General features: G+C 52.4%; 1 protein-coding gene across 1 annotated transcript in view; it reads left to right on the top strand.

The window, feature by feature from the left end:
• LOC120982885 (E3 ubiquitin-protein ligase Mdm2-like) overlaps positions 1 to 22,953 on the top strand; it is a 110,675-nt gene extending 87,722 nt beyond the window's left edge. Inside the window, exon 9 of the mRNA XM_040413053.1 lies at positions 22,456 to 22,953. Within this exon, the coding sequence (XP_040268987.1) occupies positions 22,456 to 22,953 (498 nt within the window). The remainder of the gene's footprint in view (positions 1 to 22,455) is intronic.
• Positions 22,954 to 23,587: the final 634 nt, after the last annotated feature.

The following is a 23,587-nucleotide window of genomic DNA, read 5'->3' as shown; positions in this document are numbered from 1 at the left end:
GTGACAAGAGCTGGAGGGGGGAGGGCACCAGAGGCTCTGACGTCTCGTTTACACAGCCTGGACACCCCCTCAAGCAGAGAGAAGCTTGTAAACGAGACGTCACCAGCAGAGCAGAGCCGGGCAGTGTGAGGAGAGCTGGAGGGGGGAGGGCACCAGAGGCTCTGACGTCTCGTTTACAGAGCCTGGACACCCCCTCAAGCAGAGAGAAGCTTGTAAACGGGACGTCACCAGCAGAGCAGAGCCGAGGCAGTGACAAGAGCTGGAGGGGGGAGGGCACCAGAGGCTCTGACGTCTCGTTTACACAGCCTGGACACTCCCTCAAGCAGAGAGAAGCTTGTAAACGGGACGTCACCAGCAGAGCAGAGCCGGGCAGTGTGAGGAGAGCTGGAGGGGGGAGGGCACCAGAGGCTCTGACGTCTCGTTTACATAGCCTGGACACCCCCTCAAGCAGAGAGAAGCTTGTAAACGAGACGTCACCAGCAGAGCAGAGCCGAGGCAGTGACAAGAGCTGGAGGGGGGAGGGCACCAGAGGCTCTGACGTCTCGTTTACACAGCCTGGACACCCCCTCAAGCAGAGAGAAGCTTGTAAACGGGACGTCACCAGCAGAGCAGAGCCGAGGCAGTGACAAGAGCTGGAGGGGGGAGGGCACCAGAGGCTCTGACGTCTCGTTTACAGAGCCTGGACACCCCCTCAAGCAGAGAGAAGCTTGTAAACGAGACGTCACCAGCAGAGCAGAGCCGAGGCAGTGACAAGAGCTGGAGGGGGGAGGGCACCAGAGGCTCTGACGTCTCGTTTACACAGCCTGGACACTCCCTCAAGCAGAGAGAAGCTTGTAAACGGACGTCACCAGCAGACCAGAGCCGAGGCAGTGACAAGAGCTGGAGGGGGGAGGGCACCAGAGGCTCTGACGTCTCGTTTACACAGCCTGGACACCCCCTCAAGCAGAGAGAAGCTTGTAAACGGGACGTCACCAGCAGAGCAGAGCCGAGGCAGTGACAAGAGCTGGAGGGGGGAGGGCACCAGAGGCTCTGACGTCTCGTTTACAGAGCCTGGACACCCCCTCAAGCAGAGAGAAGCTTGTAAACGGGACGTCACCAGCAGAGCAGAGCCGAGGCAGTGACAAGAGCTGGAGGGGGGAGGGCACCAGAGGCTCTGACGTCTCGTTTACACAGCCTGGACACTCCCTCAAGCAGAGAGAAGCTTGTAAACGGGACGTCACCAGCAGAGCAGAGCCGAGGCAGTGACAAGAGCTGGAGGGGGGAGGGCACCAGAGGCTCTGACGTATCGTTTACAGAGCCTGGACACCCCCTCAAGCAGAGAGAAGCTTGTAAACGGGACGTCACCAGCAGAGCAGAGCCGAGGCAGTGACAAGAGCTGGAGGGGGGAGGGCACCAGAGGCTCTGACGTCTCGTTTACACAGCCTGGACACCCCCTCAAGCAGAGAGAAGCTTGTAAACGGGACGTCACCAGCAGAGCAGAGCCGAGGCAGTGACACGAGCTGGAGGGGGGAGGGCACCAGAGGCTCTGACGTCTCGTTTACAGAGCCTGGACACCCCCTCAAGCAGAGAGAAGCTTGTAAACGGGACGTCACCAGCAGAGCAGAGCCGAGGCAGTGACAAGAGCTGGAGGGGGGAGGGCACCAGAGGCTCTGACGTCTCGTTTACAGAGCCTGGACACCCCCTCAAGCAGAGAGAAGCTTGTAAACGGGACGTCACCAGCAGAGCAGAGCCGAGGCAGTGACAAGAGCTGGAGGGGGGAGGGCACCAGAGGCTCTGACGTCTCGTTTACAGAGCCTGGACACTCCCTCAAGCAGAGAGAAGCTTGTAAACGAGACGTCACCAGCAGAGCAGAGCCGAGGCAGTGACAAGAGCTGGAGGGGGGAGGGCACCAGAGGCTCTGACGTCTCGTTTACACAGCCTGGACACTCCCTCAAGCAGAGAGAAGCTTGTAAACGGGACGTCACCAGCAGAGCAGAGCCGAGGCAGTGACAAGAGCTGGAGGGGGGAGGGCACCAGAGGCTCTGACGTCTCGTTTACAGTGCCTGGACACCCCCTCAAGCAGAGAGAAGCTTGTAAACGGGACGTCACCAGCAGAGCAGAGCCGAGGCAGTGACAAGAGCTGGAGGGGGGAGGGCACCAGAGGCTCTGACGTCTCGTTTACACAGCCTGGACACTCCCTCAAGCAGAGAGAAGCTTGTAAACGGGACGTCACCAGCAGAGCAGAGCCGAGGCAGTGACAAGAGCTGGAGGGGGGAGGGCACCAGAGGCTCTGACGTCTCGTTTACACAGCCTGGACACTCCCTCAAGCAGAGAGAAGCTTGTAAACGGGACGTCACCAGCAGAGCAGAGCCGAGGCAGTGACAAGAGCTGGAGGGGGGAGGGGGCAGAGGCTCTGACGTCTCGTTTACACAGCCTAGACACCCCCTCAAGCAGAGAGAAGCTTGTAAACGGGACGTCACCAGCAGAGCAGAGCCGAGGCAGTGACAAGAGCTGGAGGGGGGAGGGCACCAGAGGCTCTGACGTCTCGTTTACAGAGCCTGGACACTCCCTCAAGCAGAGAGAAGCTTGTAAACGGGACGTCACCAGCAGAGCAGAGCCGAGGCAGTGACAAGAGCTGGAGGGGGGAGGGCACCAGAGGCTCTGACGTCTCGTTTACACAGCCTGGACACCCCCTCAAGCAGAGAGAAGCTTGTAAACGGGACGTCACCAGCAGAGCAGAGCCGAGGCAGTGACAAGAGCTGGAGGGGGGAGGGCACCAGAGGCTCTGACGTCTCGTTTACACAGCCTGGACACTCCCTCAAGCAGAGAGAAGCTTGTAAACGGGACGTCACCAGCAGAGCAGAGCCGAGGCAGTGACAAGAGCTGGAGGGGGGAGGGCACCAGAGGCTCTGACGTCTCGTTTACACAGCCTGGACACCCCCTCAAGCAGAGAGAAGCTTGTAAACGGGACGTCACCAGCAGAGCAGAGCCGAGGCAGTGACAAGAGCTGGAGGGGGGAGGGCACCAGAGGCTCTGACGTCTCGTTTACAGAGCCTGGACACTCCCTCAAGCAGAGAGAAGCTTGTAAACGGGACGTCACCAGCAGAGCAGAGCCGAGGCAGTGACAAGAGCTGGAGGGGGGAGGGCACCAGAGGCTCTGACGTCTCGTTTACAGAGCCTGGACACCCCCTCAAGCAGAGAGAAGCTTGTAAACGGGACGTCACCAGCAGAGCAGAGCCGAGGCAGTGACAAGAGCTGGAGGGGGGAGGGGGCAGAGGCTCTGACGTCTCGTTTACACAGCCTGGACACTCCCTCAAGCAGAGAGAAGCTTGTAAACGGGACGTCACCAGCAGAGCAGAGCCGAGGCAGTGACAAGAGCTGGAGGGGGGAGGGCACCAGAGGCTCTGACGTCTCGTTTACACAGCCTGGACACCCCCTCAAGCAGAGAGAAGCTTGTAAACGGGACGTCACCAGCAGAGCCGAGGCAGTGACAAGAGCTGGAGGGGGGAGGGCACCAGAGGCTCTGACGTCTCGTTTACACAGCCTGGACACCCCCTCAAGCAGAGAGAAGCTTGTAAACGGGACGTCACCAGCAGAGCAGAGCCGAGGCAGTGACAAGAGCTGGAGGGGGGAGGGCACCAGAGGCTCTGACGTCTCGTTTACAGAGCCTGGACACTCCCTCAAGCAGAGAGAAGCTTGTAAACGGGACGTCACCAGCAGAGCAGAGCCGAGGCAGTGACAAGAGCTGGAGGGGGGAGGGCACCAGAGGCTCTGACGTCTCGTTTACAGAGCCTGGACACCCCCTCAAGCAGAGAGAAGCTTGTAAACGGGACGTCACCAGCAGAGCAGAGCCGAGGCAGTGACAAGAGCTGGAGGGGGGAGGGCACCAGAGGCTCTGACGTCTCGTTTACACAGCCTGGACACTCCCTCAAGCAGAGAGAAGCTTGTAAACGGGACGTCACCAGCAGAGCAGAGCCGAGGCAGTGACAAGAGCTGGAGGGGGGAGGGCACCAGAGGCTCTGACGTCTCGTTTACAGAGCCTGGACACCCCCTCAAGCAGAGAGAAGCTTGTAAACGGGACGTCACCAGCAGAGCAGAGCCGAGGCAGTGACAAGAGCTGGAGGGGGGAGGGCACCAGAGGCTCTGACGTCTCGTTTACAGAGCCTGGACACTCCCTCAAGCAGAGAGAAGCTTGTAAACGAGACGTCACCAGCAGAGCAGAGCCGAGGCAGTGACAAGAGCTGGAGGGGGGAGGGCACCAGAGGCTCTGACGTCTCGTTTACACAGCCTGGACACTCCCTCAAGCAGAGAGAAGCTTGTAAACGGGACGTCACCAGCAGAGCAGAGCCGAGGCAGTGACAAGAGCTGGAGGGGGGAGGGCACCAGAGGCTCTGACGTCTCGTTTACACAGCCTGGACACTCCCTCAAGCAGAGAGAAGCTTGTAAACGGGACGTCACCAGCAGAGCAGAGCCGAGGCAGTGACAAGAGCTGGAGGGGGGAGGGCACCAGAGGCTCTGACGTCTCGTTTACACAGCCTGGACACTCCCTCAAGCAGAGAGAAGCTTGTAAACGGGACGTCACCAGCAGAGCAGAGCCGAGGCAGTGACAAGAGCTGGAGGGGGGAGGGCACCAGAGGCTCTGACGTCTCGTTTACAGAGCCTGGACACTCCCTCAAGCAGAGAGAAGCTTGTAAACGGGACGTCACCAGCAGAGCAGAGCCGAGGCAGTGACAAGAGCTGGAGGGGGGAGGGCACCAGAGGCTCTGACGTCTCGTTTACAGAGCCTGGACACCCCCTCAAGCAGAGAGAAGCTTGTAAACGGGAAGTCACCAGCAGAGCAGAGCCGAGGCAGTGACAAGAGCTGGAGGGGGGAGGGCACCAGAGGCTCTGACGTCTCGTTTACACAGCCTGGACACTCCCTCAAGCAGAGAGAAGCTTGTAAACGGGACGTCACCAGCAGAGCAGAGCCGAGGCAGTGACAAGAGCTGGAGGGGGGAGGGCACCAGAGGCTCTGACGTCTCGTTTACACAGCCTGGACACCCCCTCAAGCAGAGAGAAGCTTGTAAACGGGACGTCACCAGCAGAGCAGAGCCGAGGCAGTGACAAGAGCTGGAGGGGGAGGGCACCAGAGGCTCTGAAGTCTCGTTTACAGAGCCTGGACACCCCCTCAAGCAGAGAGAAGCTTGTAAACGGGACGTCACCAGCAGAGCAGAGCCGAGGCAGTGACAAGAGCTGGAGGGGGGAGGGCACCAGAGGCTCTGACGTCTCGTTTACAGAGCCTGGACACTCCCTCAAGCAGAGAGAAGCTTGTAAACGGGACGTCACCAGCAGAGCAGAGCCGAGGCAGTGACAAGAGCTGGAGGGGGGAGGGCACCAGAGGCTCTGACGTCTCGTTTACAGAGCCTGGACACTCCCTCAAGCAGAGAGAAGCTTGTAAACGGGACGTCACCAGCAGAGCAGAGCCGAGGCAGTGACAAGAGCTGGAGGGGGAGGGCACCAGAGGCTCTGAAGTCTCGTTTACAGAGCCTGGACACCCCCTCAAGCAGAGAGAAGCTTGTAAACGGGACGTCAGTGCTACTGACGTCAGGTGTAACATGACCCTGAACTGAACTGGCCAAACAGTGATAGATAGGTGATGAAAGTGATTTTAAGAATCTTTCACTGGTCTACAATAAATGCAATTAGAATAGATTTATTTAAGTCGGATAACCCCTTTAAGGACTCAGCCCTATTTCACCTATTTCAGAATTTTGCAAATCTGACCAGTGTCACTTTAAGTGCTGATAACTTTAAAATGCTTTTACTTACCCAGGCCGTTCTGAGATTGTTTTTTCGTCACATATTGTACTTCATGACACTGCTAAAATTGGGTCAAAAAAGTTAATTTTTTTGCATAAAAAAAATCCCAAATTTACCAGAAATTTGGGAAAATTTGCAAATTTCAATGTTTCAGTTTCTCTACTTCTGTAATACATAGTAATACCCCCAAAAATTGTGATGACTTTACATTCCCCATATGTCTACTTCATGTTTGTATCTTTTTGGGAATGATATTTTTTTGGGGGGGATGTTACATAGCTTAGAAGTTTAAAAGCAAATTTTGAATATTTTCAGAAATTTTCCAAATCCCACTTGGTCTGAAGTCACTTTGTGAGGCTCACATAATAGAAACCACCCCAAAATGACCCCATTTTAGAAACTACGCCCCTCAAGATTTTCAAAACTTATTTTACAAACTTTGTTAACCCTTTAGGTCTTCCACAAGACTTTATGGCCTAATGGACATAAAGTTTAAGAATTTCGATTTTTTTGGGGGGGAAAATTTTCCAATATAATCAATTTTTTCCAGGAACAAAGCAAGGGTTAACTGCCAAACAAAACTCAATATGGGTTGCCCTGATTCTGTAGTTTGCAGAAACACCCCATATGTGGTCGTAAACTACGGTTTGGCCAAACGGGAGGACATAGAAGGAGGGGAACGCCATATGGGTTTTGGAAGGCAGATTTTGCAGGACTGGTTTTGTTTATACCATGTCCCATTTCAAGCCCCCCCCTTGCACTCCTAGAATAGAAATTTCTAAAAAGTCACTCCATCTAAGAAAGTACACCCCTCGAGGTATTCAAAACTGGGTTTACAAACTATGTTAACCCTTTAGGTGTTCCACAAGAGTTAACCACCTCCGGACCGCCTAACGCAGGATCGCGTTCCGGAGGTGGCAGCGCTGCGCAGAGTCACGCATATACGCGTCATCTCGCGAGACGCGAGATTTCGCTCAAAGCCGGCCCGCGCATGCGCATCGCGGGCTGGCAAAATTAAAAGAAGTATTTCGTCACCAGCCTGCCAGCAACGATCATTGGCTGGCAGGCTGGCGATTTTCAAAAAATCCAATCCAAAGTCATATAACAGATCATATTAGTAAATATGATCTGTTATATGGCTTCTCTGCTCCTGTGCTGGTCCTTTTCGTCGGTTGGATCCAGCACAGGAGCAGACTGAACTGTGAGTAGCACCAACACTACACCTTAGCCCCAGATCACCCACCTGCACCCCAATTAACCCTTTGATCACCCCTTTGATCGCCCCTGTCAATCACTAGTGAAAGGAAAAAAAGTGATCAGTGTAAACTGTCACTTTTTTTTTTTTCACTGGTATTGACTGTTAGGTTTTAGGGATAGTTTAGGCCCCTTGGTTAGGTAGTTAGCGTCAGTTAGCGCCCACCCCACCGCACCGCAGTCACTTATTTGCTGTTTAGCGTATCGCTAATCAGCATTTGTACTTTTATAGTATCTGTAAGTGATTAAAACTGATCACGGTCAGATCTATAATAGTATTAGTGTCACCTTAGCTCGCCCTCCACTCAAAACGCAGTGTTTGCCCGATCAGGCCTGATCGGTCGCCCACACGTGCGTTCACCCACGCCCGCCCCGCCACAGTGACAAAATTTTTTATTTTTTTTTTTATCACTGCACAATCACTTTACAAGCGCTGCGGCCATAAAAGAATCCGTTTTGATATTTTTTATCAACCGCAGCGGCCTCCGGTACTTCGCTAGCCTCCTCTTTGTAAGACAGGCTTGCTTTTTTTCTTGGGTAGTCTCAGGGAATACCCCTAAATTTAGTAGTCCAAAATGTCAAACAGGGGGTATTCTTCTGAAGAGGCCTACAGGATTCTGACCCAGTCGGATGAGGAATGGGAACCCTCATCTGACGAATCTAGCGGGTCAGAATATGAACCTGTGGAAAGCAGTGGCTCTCTGACCCAAAGTTCGGACGAGGAGGTGGAGGTCCCTGATAGCACCAGGCGTACCCGGCCCCATGTCGCTAGACCACAGGTTATGCAGGATCCGTTTCAAGAGCAGCAGAGTGGGGCTGGCGCTGCCGGATCACGTGGTGAGGCATACACCAGCAGCGCAGCCCTCCCTGGACCTAGTACCAGCACTGCCGTACAACATGGTGACGTGGCGAGCACCAGAAGGGCAGTTGAAGCTGGTACGGTGGCACGTGCACTAGTTACCCCGTCGCAGCCACCGCACAGACAGGCCCGTAGAGCCCCTAGAGTCCCTGAGGTGCTGGCAAACCCTGATTGGCAGTCACCAACTTCAGCCGCACCAGTAGTTCCCCCTTTCACCGCCCAGTCTGGAGTTCGGGTTGAGACGGCTCAGATCGGTTCGGCCCTGGGATTTTTTGAGCTGTTCTTGACTGCGGAGCTCTTGGACTTAGTCGTGGCAGAGACCAACCAGTATGCCACACAATTTATAACCGCAAACCCGGGAAGCTACTATGCCCAGTCCAAGTTTCCGAACTTAAAATTTTTTTGGGCCTTCTCCTCAACATGGGCCTGACAAAAAAGCATGAATTGCGGTCATATTGGTCAACGCACCCAATTCATCACATGCCCATGTTCTCTGCTGCTATGTCCAGGGCACGATTTGAGACCATCCTGCGTTTCCTGCACTTTAGCGACAACACCACCTCCCGTCCCAGAGGCCACCCAGCTTTTGACCGGCTCCACAAAATTCGGCCCCTCATAGACCATTTCAACCTGAAATTTGCAGATTTGTATACCCCTGAGCAAAACATCTGCATAGACGAGTCCCTAATACATTTTACCGGGCGCCTTGGCTTCAAACAATACATCCCAAGCAAGCGTGCCCGGTATGGGGTCAAATTGTATAAGCTCTGTGAAAGGGCCACAGGCTATACCCACAAATTTCGGATCTATGAGGGAAAAGATCAGACCCTGGAGCCGGTCGGTTGCCCTGACTACCTGGGGAGCAGTGGGAAGACAGTCTGGGACTTGGTGTCACCCTTATTCGGCAAGGGGTACCATCTTTATGTGGACAATTTCTACACAAGTGTGGCCCTCTTTAGGCATTTGTTTCTAGAACGGATTTGCGCCTGTGGCACCGCGCGAACTAGTCGCGTGGGCTTCCCCCAAAGGCTTGTAACCACCCGTCTTGCAAGGGGGCAGAGGGCTGCCTTGTGTAACGAAGAACTGCTTGCGGTGAAATGGAGAGACAAGCGTGACGTTTACATGCTCTCCTCCATTCACGCAGACACGACAATACAAATTGAGCGAGCAACCCGTGTCATTGAAAAGCCCCTCTGTGTCCACGACTATAATTTGCTCATGGGAGGGGTGGACTTCAATGACCAGATGTTGTCTCCGTATTTAGTTTCCCGCAGAACCAGACGCTGGTATAAGAAGGTGTCTGTATATTTGATTCAATTGGCGCTGTACAATAGTTTTGTTCTCTACAGTAAGGCTGGGAGAACACGATCCTTCCTCAAATTCCAGGAAGAGATCATCGAGAACCTCCTTTACCCAGGAGGTTCCGTGGCCCCATCCACCAGTGTAGTTAGCCGTCTACACGAGCGACATTTCCCCAGTGTCGTTCCTGGTACCTCAACCCAACCGTCACCCCGAAAAAGATGTCGTGTCTGTAGCAGGAGTGGAATAAGGCGTGACACCCGCTATTTCTGTCCTGACTGTGCTGACCACCCTGCCCTATGCTATGGAGAGTGTTTCCGGAAGTACCACACACAGGTACACCTAGCATAGGGATTGCATCTCACAGGACAGGCACACAGGGCTATTAGGGCCCATTCACTCACAGCTGCTGCAAACCTCTCCTTTCACCTGGGATAAAGTGCATAACGTACTTCGCCACATCTTTGGGCGATTTGCGCTTTGCACATTGTCCCATGGGGAAGGAGAGGTTTGTTCTATAAAGGTAAAAAAAAACTAAACAAAAAAAAAAATACCGGTAAGTAAAAAAGTTAAACGTTCAGTTAAAAAAGTTTAAAAAAAGTTTCTATGTTCTGTTCAACAGTTAATAAAGTTATTGCTTTGCGGCCTGGTTTTTTCTTTTTTGTTTTGTTTTTTTGACCTTCTAGGTGGACCAACCGATCGACTAGCTGCAGCACTGATGTGCATTCGGACAGAAGCATTGCGCTGCTGTCAGATTACACGCAAGTCGGTGTATGCGGCGCTGCAAGACGAGATTTCTCCTCTGCAGTAAAAGATACGTTTGCCGAGGCATATGAGCTGAGGAGGTGGCGGTGTTCATATACTTTGGCAAACACTTTGTATATATAAAAAAAAAATCCCGGCAATGATTTATTCATCCACATCGATTGATGTGAATGGAGAAATCTGGTTTGCCAGGGCATACGGGCTAAGTGGGTATGGATGTTGGGCGGAGCTCCTATGTCCTGGCAGACGCCTTTCCCCTCCTTTTTCTTTTTTTGGCAGAGATTTTTTCATCTGTCCAGCGGCTGAACGGAAAAAAAAAAAATCTCATTACCCGTATGCTCAATATAAGGAGAATAGCAGAAACTCCTAATGCTGGGCATACATGTAATGATTGTGGAGACCCTCAAATGCCAGGGCAGTACAAACACCCCACAAATAACACCATTTTGGAAAGTAGACACCCCAAGGTATTCACTGAGGGGCATATTGAGTCCATGAAAGATTGAAATTTTTGTCCCAAGTTAGCGGAAAGGGAGACTTTGTGAGAACAAAATCAAAAAAATCAATTTCTGCTAACTTGTGCCAAAAAATTTTTTTTTCAATGAACTCGCCATGACCCTCATTGAATACCTTGGGGTGTCTTCTTTCCAAAATGGGGTCACATGTGGGGTATTTATACTGCCCTGGCATTTTAGGGGCCCCAAAGCGTGAGAAGAAGTCTGGTATCCAAATGTCTAAAAATGCCCTCCTAAAAGGAATTTGGGCCCCTTTGCCCACCTAGGCTGCAAAAAAGTGTCACACGTGGTATCTCCGTATTCAGCAGAAGTTGGGGAATATGTTTTGGGGTGTCATTTTACATATACCCATGCTGGGTGAGAGAAATATCTTGGTCAAATGCCAACTTAGTATAAAAAAAATGGGAAAAGTTGTCTTTTGCCAAGATATTTCTCTCACCCAGCATGGGTATATGTAAAATGACACGCCAAAACACATTCCCCAACTTCTCCTGAATACGGAGATACCAGATGTGTGACACTTTTTTGCAGCCTAGGTGGGCAAAGGGGCCCACATTCCAAAGAGCACCTTTCGGATTTCACAGGTCATTTACCTACTTACCAGACATTAGGGCCCCTGGAAAATGCCAGGGCAGTATAACTACCCCACAAGTGACCCCATTTTGGAAAGAAGACACCCCAAGGTATTCCGTGAGGGGCATGGCGAGTCCCTAGAATTTTTTATTTTTTGTCACAAGTTAGTGGAAAATGATGATTTTTTTTTTTTTTTTTTTTTTCATACAAAGTCTCATATTCCACTAACTTGTGACAAAAAATAAAAACTTCCATGAACTCACTATGCCCATCAGCGAATACCTTGGGGTCTCTTCTTTCCAAAATGGGGTCACTTGTGGGGTAGTTATACTGCCCTGGCATTCTAGGGGCCCAAATGTGTGGTAAGGAGTTTGAAATCAAATTCTGTAAAAAATGACCTGTGAAATCCGAAAGGTGCTCTTTGGAATATGGGCCCCTTTGCCCACCTAGGCTGCAAAAAAGTGTCACACATCTGGTATCCCCGTACTCAGGAGAAGTTGGGGAATGTGTTTTGGGGTGTCATTTTACATATACCCATGCTGGGTGAGAGAAATATCTTGGCAAAAGACAACTTTTCCAATTTTTTTATACAAAGTTGGCATTTGACCAAGATATTTCTCTCACCCAGCATGGGTATATGTAAAAAGACACCCAAAACACATTCCCCAACTTCTCCTGAGTACGGGGATACCAGATGTGTGACACTTTTTTGCAGCCTAGGTGGGCAAAGGGGCCCATATTCCAAAGAGCACCTTTCGTATTTCACAGGTCATTTTTTACAGAATTTGATTTCAAACTCCTTACCACACATTTGGGCCCCTAGAATGCCAGGGCAGTATAACTACCCCACAAGTGACCCCATTTTGGAAAGAAGAGACCCCAAGGTATTCGCTGATGGGCATAGTGAGTTCATGGAAGCTTTTATTTTTTGTCACAAAGTAGTGGAATATGAGACTTTGTAAGAAAAAAATCATCATTTTCCGCTAACTTGTGAAAAAAAAATAAAAAGTTCTATGAACTCACTATGCCCATCAGTGAATACCTTAGGGTGTCTACTTTCCGAAATGGGGTCATTTGTGGGGTGTTTGTACTGTCTGGCCATTGTAGAACCTCAGGAAACATGACAGGTGCTCAGAAAGTCAGAGCTGCTTCAAAAAGCGGAAATTCACATTTTTGTACCATAGTTTGTAAACGCTATAACTTTTACCCAAACCATTTTTTTTTTACCCAAACATTTTTTTTTATCAAAGACATGTAGAACAATAAATTTAGAGCAAAATTTATATATGGATGTAGTTTTTTTTTGCAAAATTTGACAACTGAAAGTGAAAAAATGTCATTTTTTTGCAAAAAAATCGTTAAATTTCGATTAATAACAAAAAAAGTAAAAATGTCAGCAGCAAAGAAATACCACCAAATGAAAGCTCTATTAGTGAGAAGAAAAGGAGGTAAAATTCATTTGGGTGGTAAGTTGCATGACCGAGCAATAAACGGTGAAAGTAGTGTAGGTCAGAAGTGTAAAAAGTGGCCTGGTCTTTCAGGGTGTTTAAGCACTGGGGGCTGAAGTGGTTAAAGGGAACCTGTTACCGGGATTTTGGGTATAGAGCTGAGGACATGGGTTGCTAGATGGCCGCTAGCACATCCGCAATACCCAGTCCCCATAGCTCTGTGTGCTTTTATTAAGTAAAAAAAACGATTTGATACATATGCAAATTAACATAAAAGAGTCATATCTTACTTGTGTGACCAGAGAAGAGTCATATTTTCAAGCTCTGACTCATCTCTGGTTAATTTGCATATGTATCAAATCAGTTTTTATACACAATAAAAGCACACAGAGCTATGGGGACTGGGTATTGCGGATGTGCTAGCGGCCATCTAGCAGCCCATGTCCTCAGCTCTATACACAAAATACAGGTGACAGGTTCCCTTTAATGGCAGATGGAGAAACAATTTTGGAATTTCTATTTTTTTGAAAACTTTCCATTTTAACCCTTACTTTATTACTGGAAAAAATGGGTTAACAGCCAAACAAAGCTCAATATGGGTTGCCCTGATTCTGTAGTTTTCAGAAACACCCCATATGTGGTCGTAAACTACTATTTGGCCAAACGGCAGGACATAGAAGAAGGGGAACGCCATATGGGTTTTGGAAGGCAGATTTTGCTGGACTGGTTTATTTACACCATGAGCCCCCTGATGCCCCCCTAGAGTAGAAACTCCATAAAAGTGACCCCCATCTAGGAAACTACGGGATACGGTGGTTGTTGTTTTGGGACTATTTTAGGGTAAATATGATTTTTGGTTGCTCTATATTACACTTTTTTGAGGCAAGGTAACAAAAAATGTTAATTCTAAAATTGTTTCTACAATCGCTATTTAGTTTTGTGGAACACCTAAAGGGTTAACAAAGTGGGGGGGGGGGGTCTAGGGTCTCAAAGCTGGAAAACAGTAAATTAGTAAATTTAGATAAGTTTTTTTTGTTTTGTTTTTTCCTAACTAACTTTTCCCTTCTATCCCTTCCTAACGGTGCCTCTCCGTCACTGACCCTAACCTACCTGGAGGGTGATGGGTGCAGGAGGGTGATGGGTGCCGATGAGGGGATGGCAGGAGCCTGGTGAGGACGGTGCTGCATGGTGCAGGTGCTGAACAGGAGGGGAGAGAGGAGCGCTGGAAGTTTGAACCTCGCGCCTCTCTCCCTGCACCAATCGGCACCCTGGACAGCAGCATTCAGCACCACGGCCAGCACCGCCGCTCCCAAATGCACGGACTGTAATCACACCACCGATCAGTCTTTTTCCGGTTCATCAGGTCACCGGAGACCCGAATAGACTGGAAACGCAGCAAACCGCAGGTCTGAATTGACCTGCGGTTTGCTGCGATCGCCGGGCGGGCATTGTGACAGAATGCCCACTGAATGATTTCAGCGGACATCCTGTTCGGATTAACCCCCGCCGCACCGCAATCGCGATTTAAAGTTAGGACGTACCGGTACGTCCTAAGTCCTTAAGGGGTTAAGGGTGCAGCTATTGGTTTTTTTTTTCATCACTGCATTTTGAGAACCATAACTTTTGTGAGACCTCAGATAAGAGCCCCATGCCTCTCATCAGCCCCCAGTAGCCTACAGGGTTAAATGAAAATGCTAATTAATGTGCAGGCAGAATGTTATAGAGCAGGATATGCTGAGCAGGTTGATATTTATTTTTATGGTAAAATATTCAATCAAACTTGTATTATATACATTTAAATTCCTGCTCCTTCTGGGCTTTGAAGTCAAGGAGGCGGTCCTATCAGTGATTGACAGGAGGCGGTCCTATCAGTGATTGACAGGAGGCGGTCCTATCAGTGATTGACAGGAGGCGGTCCTATCAGTGATTGACAGGAGGCGGTCCTATCAGTGATTGACAGGAGGCGGTCCTATCAGTGGCGGACAGCTCTGTATACACAGTAATAGAGGGAAGGCTGTCAGTCACTGATAGGACCTCCTCCTCATAGAGGGAAGGGTGTCAGTCACTGATAGGACCTCCTCCTCATAGAGGGAAGGGTGTCAGTCACTGATAGGACCTCCTCCTCATAGAGGGAAGGGTGTCAGTCACTGATAGGACCTCCTCCTCATAGAGGAAAGGGTGTCAGTCACTGATAGGACCTCCTCCTCATAGAGGGAAGGGTGTCAGTCACTGATAGGACCTCCTCCTCATAGAGGGAAGGGTGTCAGTCACTGATAGGACCTCCTCCTCATAGTGGGAAGGGTGTCAGTCACTGATAGGACCTCCACCTCATAGTGGGAAGGGTGTCAGTCACTGATAGGACCTCCTCCTCATAGAGGGAAGGGTGTCAGTCACTGATAGGACCTCCTCCTCATAGAGGGAAGGGTGTCAGTCACTGATATGACCTCCTCCTCATAGAGGGAAGGATGTCAGTCACTGATAGGACCTCCTCATAGATGGAAGGCTGTCAGTCACTGATAGGACCTCCTCCTCATAGAGGGAAGACTGTCAGTCACTGATAGGACCTCCTCCTCATAGTGGGAAGGCTGTCAGTCACTGATAGGACCTCCTTCTCATAGAGGGAAGGCTGTCAGTCACTGATAGGACCTCCTCCTCATAGAGGGAAGGCTGTCAGTCACTGATAGGACCTCCTCCTCATGGAGGGAAGGCTGTCAGTCACTGATAGGACCTCCTCCTCATAGAGGGAAGGCTGTAATTTACTGATATGACCTCCTCCTCATAGAGGGAAGGCTGTCAGTCACTGATAGGACCTCCTCCTCATAGAGGGAAGGGTGTCAGTCACTGATAGGACCTCCTCATAGATGGAAGGCTGTCAGTCACTGATAGGACCTCCTCCTCATAGAGAGAAGGGTGTCAGTCACTGATATGACCTCCTCCTCATAGAGGGAAGGGTGTCAGTCACTGATATGACCTCCTCCTCATAGAGGGAAGGGTGTCAGTCACTGATAGGACCTCCTCCTCATAGAGGGAAGGCTGTCAGTCACTGATAGGACCTCCTCCTCATAGAGGGAAGGCTGTAATTTACTGATAGGACCTCCTCCTCATAGAGGGAAGGCTGTCAGTCACTGATAGGACCTCCTCCTCATAGAGGGAAGGGTGTCAGTCACTGATAGGACCTCCTCATAGATGGAAGGCTGTCAGTCACTGATAGGACCTCCTCCTCATAGAGAGAAGGGTGTCAGTCACTGATATGACCTCCTCCTCATAGAGGGAAGGGTGTCAGTCACTGATAGGACCTCCTCATAGAGGGAAGGCTGTCAGTCACTGATAGGACCTCCTCCTCATAGAGGGAAGGCTGTCAGTCACTGATGGAACCTCCTCCTCATAGAGGGAAGGCTGTCAGTCACTGATAGGACCTCCTCCTCATAGAGGGAAGGGTGTCAGTCACTGATAGGACCTCCTCCTCATAGAGGGAAGGATGTCAGTCACTGATAGGACCTCCTCCTCATAGAGGGAAGGATGTCAGTCACTGATAGGACCTCCTCCTCATAGAGGAAAGGGTGTCAGTCACTGATGGAACCTCCTCCTCATAGAGGGAAGGCTGTCAGTCACTGATAGGACCTCCTCCTCATAGAGGGAAGGCTGTCAGTCACTGATAGGACCTCCTCCTCATAGAGGGAAGGCTGTCAGTCACTGATAGGACCTCCTCCTCATAGAGGGAAGGATGTCAGTCACTGATAGGACCTCCTCATCATAGAGGGAAGGGTGTCAGTCACTGATAGGACCTCCTCATCATAGAGGGAAGGGTGTCAGTCACTGATAGGACCTCCATCCCACAAGTGGTACCTTGGAACAGAACCTGAGTTCGGGAAGTTGTTTTTTTACAGTAGAAGTCAATTTATGAAGTTATTGCTCTTGCTGCGTACAGTATTGAAATGAAGTTTCTCGCCCATATTCCTTGGGGGACACAGGAAACCATGGGTATAGCTCTGCTCCCTAGGAGGCGTGACACTAAGTGAAAGCTGTAAGCCCCTCCTCCATCAGCTATACCCTTCAGCCTGGAGAGAGAGACTGCCAGTTTTTGCTTAGTGTCCAAGGAGGCAAGACACCCCCTGCTTAGGCAGGTTTGCTTTTCTAAATTTTTTTTATTTTTTGCGTTATTTGTTGTTTTTAATTTGGTTTTTTTCTACTTGCAGGGACAACAGAGGCGCACTAGACCCCTCTGTTTCTCCCGGGGTTGAGTTGCGCCAGTGCCGGTAATGCCGCACTGCCGCCTCCCCCACAGAAGACAAGGTGGACCAGGGCAGCCTCGCTCCCCTGCGTCCCGCCAGCTCAAGGGTCGCCCGCACGCCAAGTCCCTCCCCCGGCTTCCTGCCACTGCGGTGCCAGTAGCTGAAGGGGCGACCCTGCTGGATGGATTGAGGGTGAAGACAGCGGATGGTGAGAGTGGCTGCTCCAGCCTCCCCTTCCCTCCCTCCCACCGCTGCTACGTCTACGCTTGAAGGCAAGCGTTTTTCCATCATCGTTTTTTTTCCACATGGGCATAACTGGACCGGCAACTTTACCGGGCATCATTTGGGGGGGACTTCGGTCTTCTCTAGCAGCAGGGCATCAGGGGGACGGCTGTGGGCAGGAGGCCGTCTGCCACATTCAGGCGCGGCGGGGGCCGCTTACTTGGCGCGAACGGCGCCATTTTATCTTGGCCGGCACTTCATCTTCCTCGGGGTCAAATCATTTTGCCGCGCGCGCGGCTCTGCCTTCTCCTTCAGCGCGGCAGTGGGGGGCGGAGCTTCCTACATGCGCTCCGCTACTTCCTGTTTCGTCGGGCTCCACATCTCTAGTGCTGCGTGGAATCCTCTCTGCCGTCCGATCCTGAAGCTCTTCATCTCCGTGCCTGCTGCCACTCCTCCACAGCCTCCTTCAGTCTGCTGCCCTTGCTGCTGCCGCTTGCACTGTCCGCGGGTCTGGTAGGACTGTTAACCCCCTCCGTGCCACCAGTACTGCTGCTTGGGTGTAATCCCCGTTCCGTTTTTTCCCTGGGGTCTCCCACTTTAAGTGCAACTTTTTTTCCACCATGTCAGACCCTTCTGCAGCCGCCAAGCCTTGGTACCATGCCTGTACCGCTTGTAGGGAACCCTTTCCCCGGGGGCAGTCTGATCCGCACTGTCCTGCATGCCGAGCTCCACCGCAGCCTCAGTCGCCCGCTGTGTCGCTCCCTGTTTCCTCTGACCCGCCTGACTGGGCTAGATCCCTGTCCCAGGCCGTGGAAAGCCTCACCCATGTCGTGGGCCGCCTAATAGACAGGCCGCCTACCCCGCAGGACGCCACTCTTACTGTCGCGCCCTCCGGGTCCACCGCTTCCGCCGCTGCGGCGTGTTCACCCTCTCTTAGTGACCCTTCCCGAGCTAGGCACTCTCAGAAGCGTTTTAGAGTAGAGCGAGCCTCCTCCTCGGATGCCTCCCTCTCCCCGCCACGCGTGCGCACTCAGACGGGCCTCTTCTCTCCAAAGGATTCGCCCTCTGAAGGTGAATTGGCGGCTTCGGATTTGGAAATGGACTCGGCCCTGCCGTCCAAGCTAGCCTCAGCGATGGGTCAACTCATCTCTGATATTCGTGACACCTTTAAGGTGCAAGATGACCCCCCTAGCTCTGACGCAGCTAGCGTCTCCTTTATCAGACCCAGGCAGGCCTCAAAAGTCTTTCCAATCCACTCTGATTTCTCCTCCGTGGTGTCTAAGGCTTGGGCTCGCCCGGACGCCCGTTTTGTCAACCCCAAGAAGCTGGATATTTGCTATCCTTTTCCAGCCGATGTCGTGGCCACCTGGTCGTCCCCACCCAAGGTGGACCCCCCTGTGGCCCGTCTGTCTAAGAACACGGCCATCCCTGTTCCCGACGGGTCCTCTCTTCAGTCAGCGGAGGACCGTAGCATGGAGACCCTTTCCAAGGGCATTTTTGCTGCCTCCGGTTCTGCCCTCAGACCGGTTTTTGCCTCTGCCTGGGCAGGTAAAGCAATCTCTGCTTGGGGTGTGCAGCTGGAACAGGAGTTGGACTCGGACGTCCCCATCCAGGACCTACGTTCCTTGGCCCAGCTTATTATTCGGGCCGGGAATTTTGTTTGTGAGGCCTCCCTTGATGCGGGAGCCCTTATAGCACGCTCCTCCGCCCTGGCAGTTTCCGTCAGGAGGGAACTCTGGCTGAAGGTTTGGAAAGCGGACGCTGCCTCCAAACGTTCCTTGGCGGGGCTACCTTTTGCGGGTTCCCGCCTTTTCGGGGTCCGCCTAGACGAGCTTATTTCGGAGGCCACGGGTGGTAAAAGCACCCATCTTCCTCAACCCCAAGCCAGGGGCGCCCCCCGCGGACGCTTTGGTGCGTCTCGTTTTCGGTCCTCCCGCAGGACCTCTGGGGCTCCCCCCGCAGCTGCCGCTTCGGCCCCTCCCCAGGATAAGCGTAGGAAGCCGTTTTTTCGGGCGCAGCCCTCCTGGCGCAGGCCGCAGGCTGCCCGCACACCCGCAGCAAAACAGTCCTCTGCCTGAAGGTGCGCCCCCACCCACCCGGGTGGGGGGCCGGCTCCTCCTTTTCAGGGACGTCTGGATGGCTCACGTCTCCGACGCCTGGGCTCTCGAAATTGTGTCTTCCGGATACAAAATCGAATTCGCGTCCTTCCCTCCAGATCGGTTCTTTCGCTCCCGCCCGCCGCGGGACCCGAAAAGCGCGGCTGCGCTCTCCGCGGCTGTTCAAGCCTTACTGGACAGGGGGGTGATTACCCCCGTTCCTCTAGAGGAAAGGTTCCAAGGGTTCTATTCGAACCTCTTTGTAGTTCCCAAGAAGGGAGGTTCGGTGCGGCCCATTTTGGACCTCAAAAGGCTCAACCGTTTTCTCCTCCTTCGACGGTTTCGGATGGAGTCCCTCCGTTCCGCGGTGGCTTCCCTGGAGCGGGGAGATTTCATGTCTTCCATCGATATACAGGATGCCTACCTCCATGTTCCGGTAGCCCGGTGTCACCATCGCTTCCTCCGATTCGCCGTGGGGAACCTTCACTTCCAATTTGTCGCCCTTCCCTTTGGGCTGGCAACAGCCCCCCGGGTGTTCACCAAGGTCCTGGCCCCGGTTTTGGCCTTACTCCGCTCCAGGGGTGGTTTTCTGCTACCGTACTTGGACGATATCCTCATCAAAGCTCCGTCCCTTTCTCAAGCGGTTGCCAGCGTGGATCTCACTCTAGAGACCCTGGCGAGGTTCGGTTGGGTCATCAACTTCCCCAAGTCCTCCCTTCCCCCCTCCAGACAACTGGTCTTCCTGGGAATGCTTTTAGACACGGGAGCGGCGGAGGTACGTCTTCCCTCGGAAAAACGACTGACCCTCCGTCGGGCGATTCGGGGTCTCCTTCTCCACCGTCGACCGTCCTTCCGCTTCTGCATGCGGGTCTTGGGACAGATGGTTGCCTGCTTCGAGGCGATCCCATTTGCGCAGTTTCACTCCCGCCCTCTCCAACGGGCGATCCTCTCCTCCTGGGACAAATCGCCGGAGTCTCTGGATCATCCCTTCCATCTATCGCCTCCGGTGCGGTCATCTCTCCGCTGGTGGTTACAGTCCCCTCTTCTGGGCAGGTCCTTTCTGCCGCTCAACTGGTTGGTGGTTACAACCGATGCCAGTCTCTTGGGCTGGGGAGGCGTGTTTCCTCCCCGATCCGTCCAGGGCATTTGGTCTCCATCGGAGTCCAAACTCTCGATCAATGTCCTGGAGCTGAGAGCGGCCCTTCTGTCTCTGCGACACTGGACTCATCTGCTGAAGGGTCATCCAGTTCGTGTGCAATCGGACAACGCCACGGCCGTGGCGTACATAAACCACCAGGGGGGCACTCGCAGCGCTGCAGCGATGCGGGAGGTCACCCGCATTCTCCGTTGGGCGGAAGCCCACGTCCCGGCTCTATCTGCAATTTTTATTCCAGGGGTGGACAATTGGGCGGCGGACTTCCTCAGTCGCACCACCGTCGACCCCGGCGAGTGGTCTCTTCACCCGGAGGTGTTCGAGGCCATTTGCCTTCGTTGGGGCATACCGGACGTGGACCTCATGGCCTCCAAGTTCAATCACAAGGTCCCCGCCTATCTGTCCAGGGCCAGGGATCCGGGAGCTTGCGGAGCCGACGCCCTCGTTCTTCCTTGGCGAGGCTTCGCGCGTCCATACATATTCCCTCCCATCCCACTCCTGCCCAAGGTCCTTCGGAAGATCGCGGCGGAAGGCGTCTCGGTGATTCTGGTCGCTCCGGACTGGCCCCGCCGGTCTTGGTATGCCGACCTCATGCTGCTCCTGGCAGACGCGCCCTGGCCGCTGCCCGCCAGGGAAGATCTTCTCTCTCAGGGACCGATCTTCCACCCGCGTGGTTGTTGAGACCACCGTCCTGACACGTAGGGGTTTTTCTGCGGACGTCGTCCGCACCATGATCCGCGCCCGTAAGCCGTCCTCTTCTAGGATCTATTATAGGACCTGGAGGACCTATTGGGGTTCTGTGCCGATCTGGGGATTCCTCCGCTCCGCTTTTCTCTCCCCACCGTTTTGTCCTTCCTGCAGAGCGGACTTGCCCAAGGTCCTGGGTCTTAGTTCTTTGAAGGGTCAGGTGTCTGCGCTGTCCATTTTGTTTCAGCGCCCACTGGCCCCCCTTGGTCCTGTCAAGACCTTCCTTCAGGGCGTGGCTCACGCGGTTCCCCCGTACCGCCCTCCGGTACCGCCCTGGGACCTGAACCTGGTTCTCTCAGCGCTCCAGGCTTCTCCTTTCGAGCCTCTGCGGACGGTTTCCTTGCGACTTCTGTCCTGCAAGGTTATTTTCCTTGTAGCCGTCACCTCTCTTCGGAGGGTGTCCGAATTGGCTGCACTCTCCTGTCTGGAACCTTTCCTAGTGTTCCACCAGGACAAGGTGGTTCTTCGTCCGGTCCCTTCCTTCCTTCCTAAGGTGGTCTCCGCCTTTCATCTGAACGAGGACATCGTTCTCCCCTCTTTGTGTCCTTCCCCTTTCCACCCTCGGGAGAGGAAGCTTCATCGCCTGGACGTTGTCAGGGCGCTCAAGGTTTACCTGGAGGTAACCAGCCCTTTCAGGCGTACTGACTCGCTCTTTGTGGTTCCGCAGGGGTCGCACAGAGGGATGGCGGCGTCCAAAGTTGCTATCGCCCGTTTTGTCAAGATGGCTGTTACTGAGGCTTATCTCGCCAAGGGCAAGGTTCCGCCCCTTGGTGTTACCGCTCACTCCACTAGAGCGGTCGGGGCTTCCTGGGCTCAGAGGAATCGGGCTTCTACGGAGCAGATTTGCAAGGCGGCCACTTGGTCCTCCTTGCACACCTTCACCAAGTTCTACAGGGTGCATACTCATGCGTCGGCTGACGCTGCTTTAGGCCGTCTGGTGTTGCAGGCGGCAGTTGATTGATGCCTCTGGTGTTGGTCTAGTTTGTTCTGGTCCCTCCCTTCTGGGACTGCTCTGGAACGTCCCATGGTTTCCTGTGTCCCCCAAGGAATATGGGCGAGAAAAGGAGACTTTTGTATTACTTACCAGTAAAGTCTCTTTCTCGCTCTTCCTTGGGGGACACAGCACCCGCCCTTCATTTGGGTTTACAGTTGTGGTTCCGGCTTGGTTGCCCCGTTGGGGCTTGACAGTTCTTTTTTCCGGTTGGTGGTTATCTTTCACTACTTGGACACGCAACTGGCAGTTTCTCTCTCCAGGCTGAAGGGTATAGCTGATGGAGGAGGGGCTTACAGCTTTCACTTAGTGTCACGCCTCCTAGGGAGCAGAGCTATACCCATGGTTTCCTGTGTCCCCCAAGGAAGAGCGAGAAAGAGACTTTACTGGTAAGTAATACAAAAGTCTCCTTTTTATGTGAATAGACTTTGGATGTTTCATCTGAAGTCGATTCGCTCATCCCTAGTCATCAGTATAAAAAGGTCTGAAAACCCCTTTAATGTTTTTGGAAATCTCATTACAGGATTACTGGAAGTGTTCACAGTGTGGTGAGATGAATCCAAGATATTGTGAAAGATGTAGGTCTCGTCGTAAAGACTGTCTCCCAGACCAAAGTGAAAAGAAGAATTGCCCCTTGAAAAGAAAAGAGATGGAAGATGAAGGCATTGATGTCCTAGATGGCAAAAAGCCTAAACTGACAGATATACAAGATTCAGTTCTCGCTAGAAAAGATGATGAGGGAATCCAGAGCTTTTCTCAGCCCTCCACATCTGGTAGTCAGGAGGAGTACAGAGATAGTGACCAAGCTCACCAGGAAAGTCTAGAAGGGAGCCTTCCACTTTCTAGTGTTGGACCTTGCGTAATCTGCCAGACTAGGCTGAAGAATGGATGCATTGTCCATGGCAGAACAGGGCATCTCATGGCATGTTATACATGTGCGAAAAAGCTTCAGAAGAGGAACAAGCCTTGCCCTGTATGCAGAGAACCAATTCAAATGATCGTATTAACCTATATCAGCTAGAAGGCAGGACAGATGAATATATGAATGGTAGAGGAGGGACTGTTAGAACCTAAATAAGCTTCCGTTTTACGGAAATAATTTACTACATTAGTTTATTTAAGCACTTGCACATAAATTAACAGTTTAGACCGCTTACTTTAAATTTAAAGGGAACCTGTCACCTGTATTTTGGGTATAGAGCTGAGGACATGGGCTGCTAGATGGCCGCTAGTACATCCGCAATACCCAGTCCCCATAGCTCTGTGTGCTTTTATGGTGTATAAAACCGATTTAATAGATATGTATATGAAGCTTAGATGAGTCCTGTCTCCTCCATGCTTCAGAGATGAGTCCCGCGTTCTCGGACTCTGAGCGCAGCCATGCCCACTGTGAAGGAGCCCAGCACCGTCCGAATCTCCTCCTTGCTCCCCAACGTCACAAACCTAGAGCGCCGTAATCTCGCGATGTGCGAGCTAGCGCATGCGCAGTTCATTCCCTGAGGCTGATGCCAGCACAGGGAAGCAACACTATGCCGACACTGCGCATGCGCTAGCTTGCGCATTGCGAGATTACGGCGCACTAGCTTTGTGATGTCGGGGATGAAGGAGGAGATTCGGAGTATGCAGAGCGGTGCTGGGCTCCTTCACAGTGCGCG

Source organism: Bufo bufo, assembly GCF_905171765.1.
Source record: "Bufo bufo chromosome 6 unlocalized genomic scaffold, aBufBuf1.1 SUPER_6_unloc_2, whole genome shotgun sequence".
NCBI classification, from domain to species: Eukaryota; Metazoa; Chordata; class Amphibia; order Anura; family Bufonidae; genus Bufo; species Bufo bufo.
The sequence above is the reverse complement of the archived record's forward strand: the minus strand, read 5'-3'. Positions and strand labels throughout refer to the sequence as shown.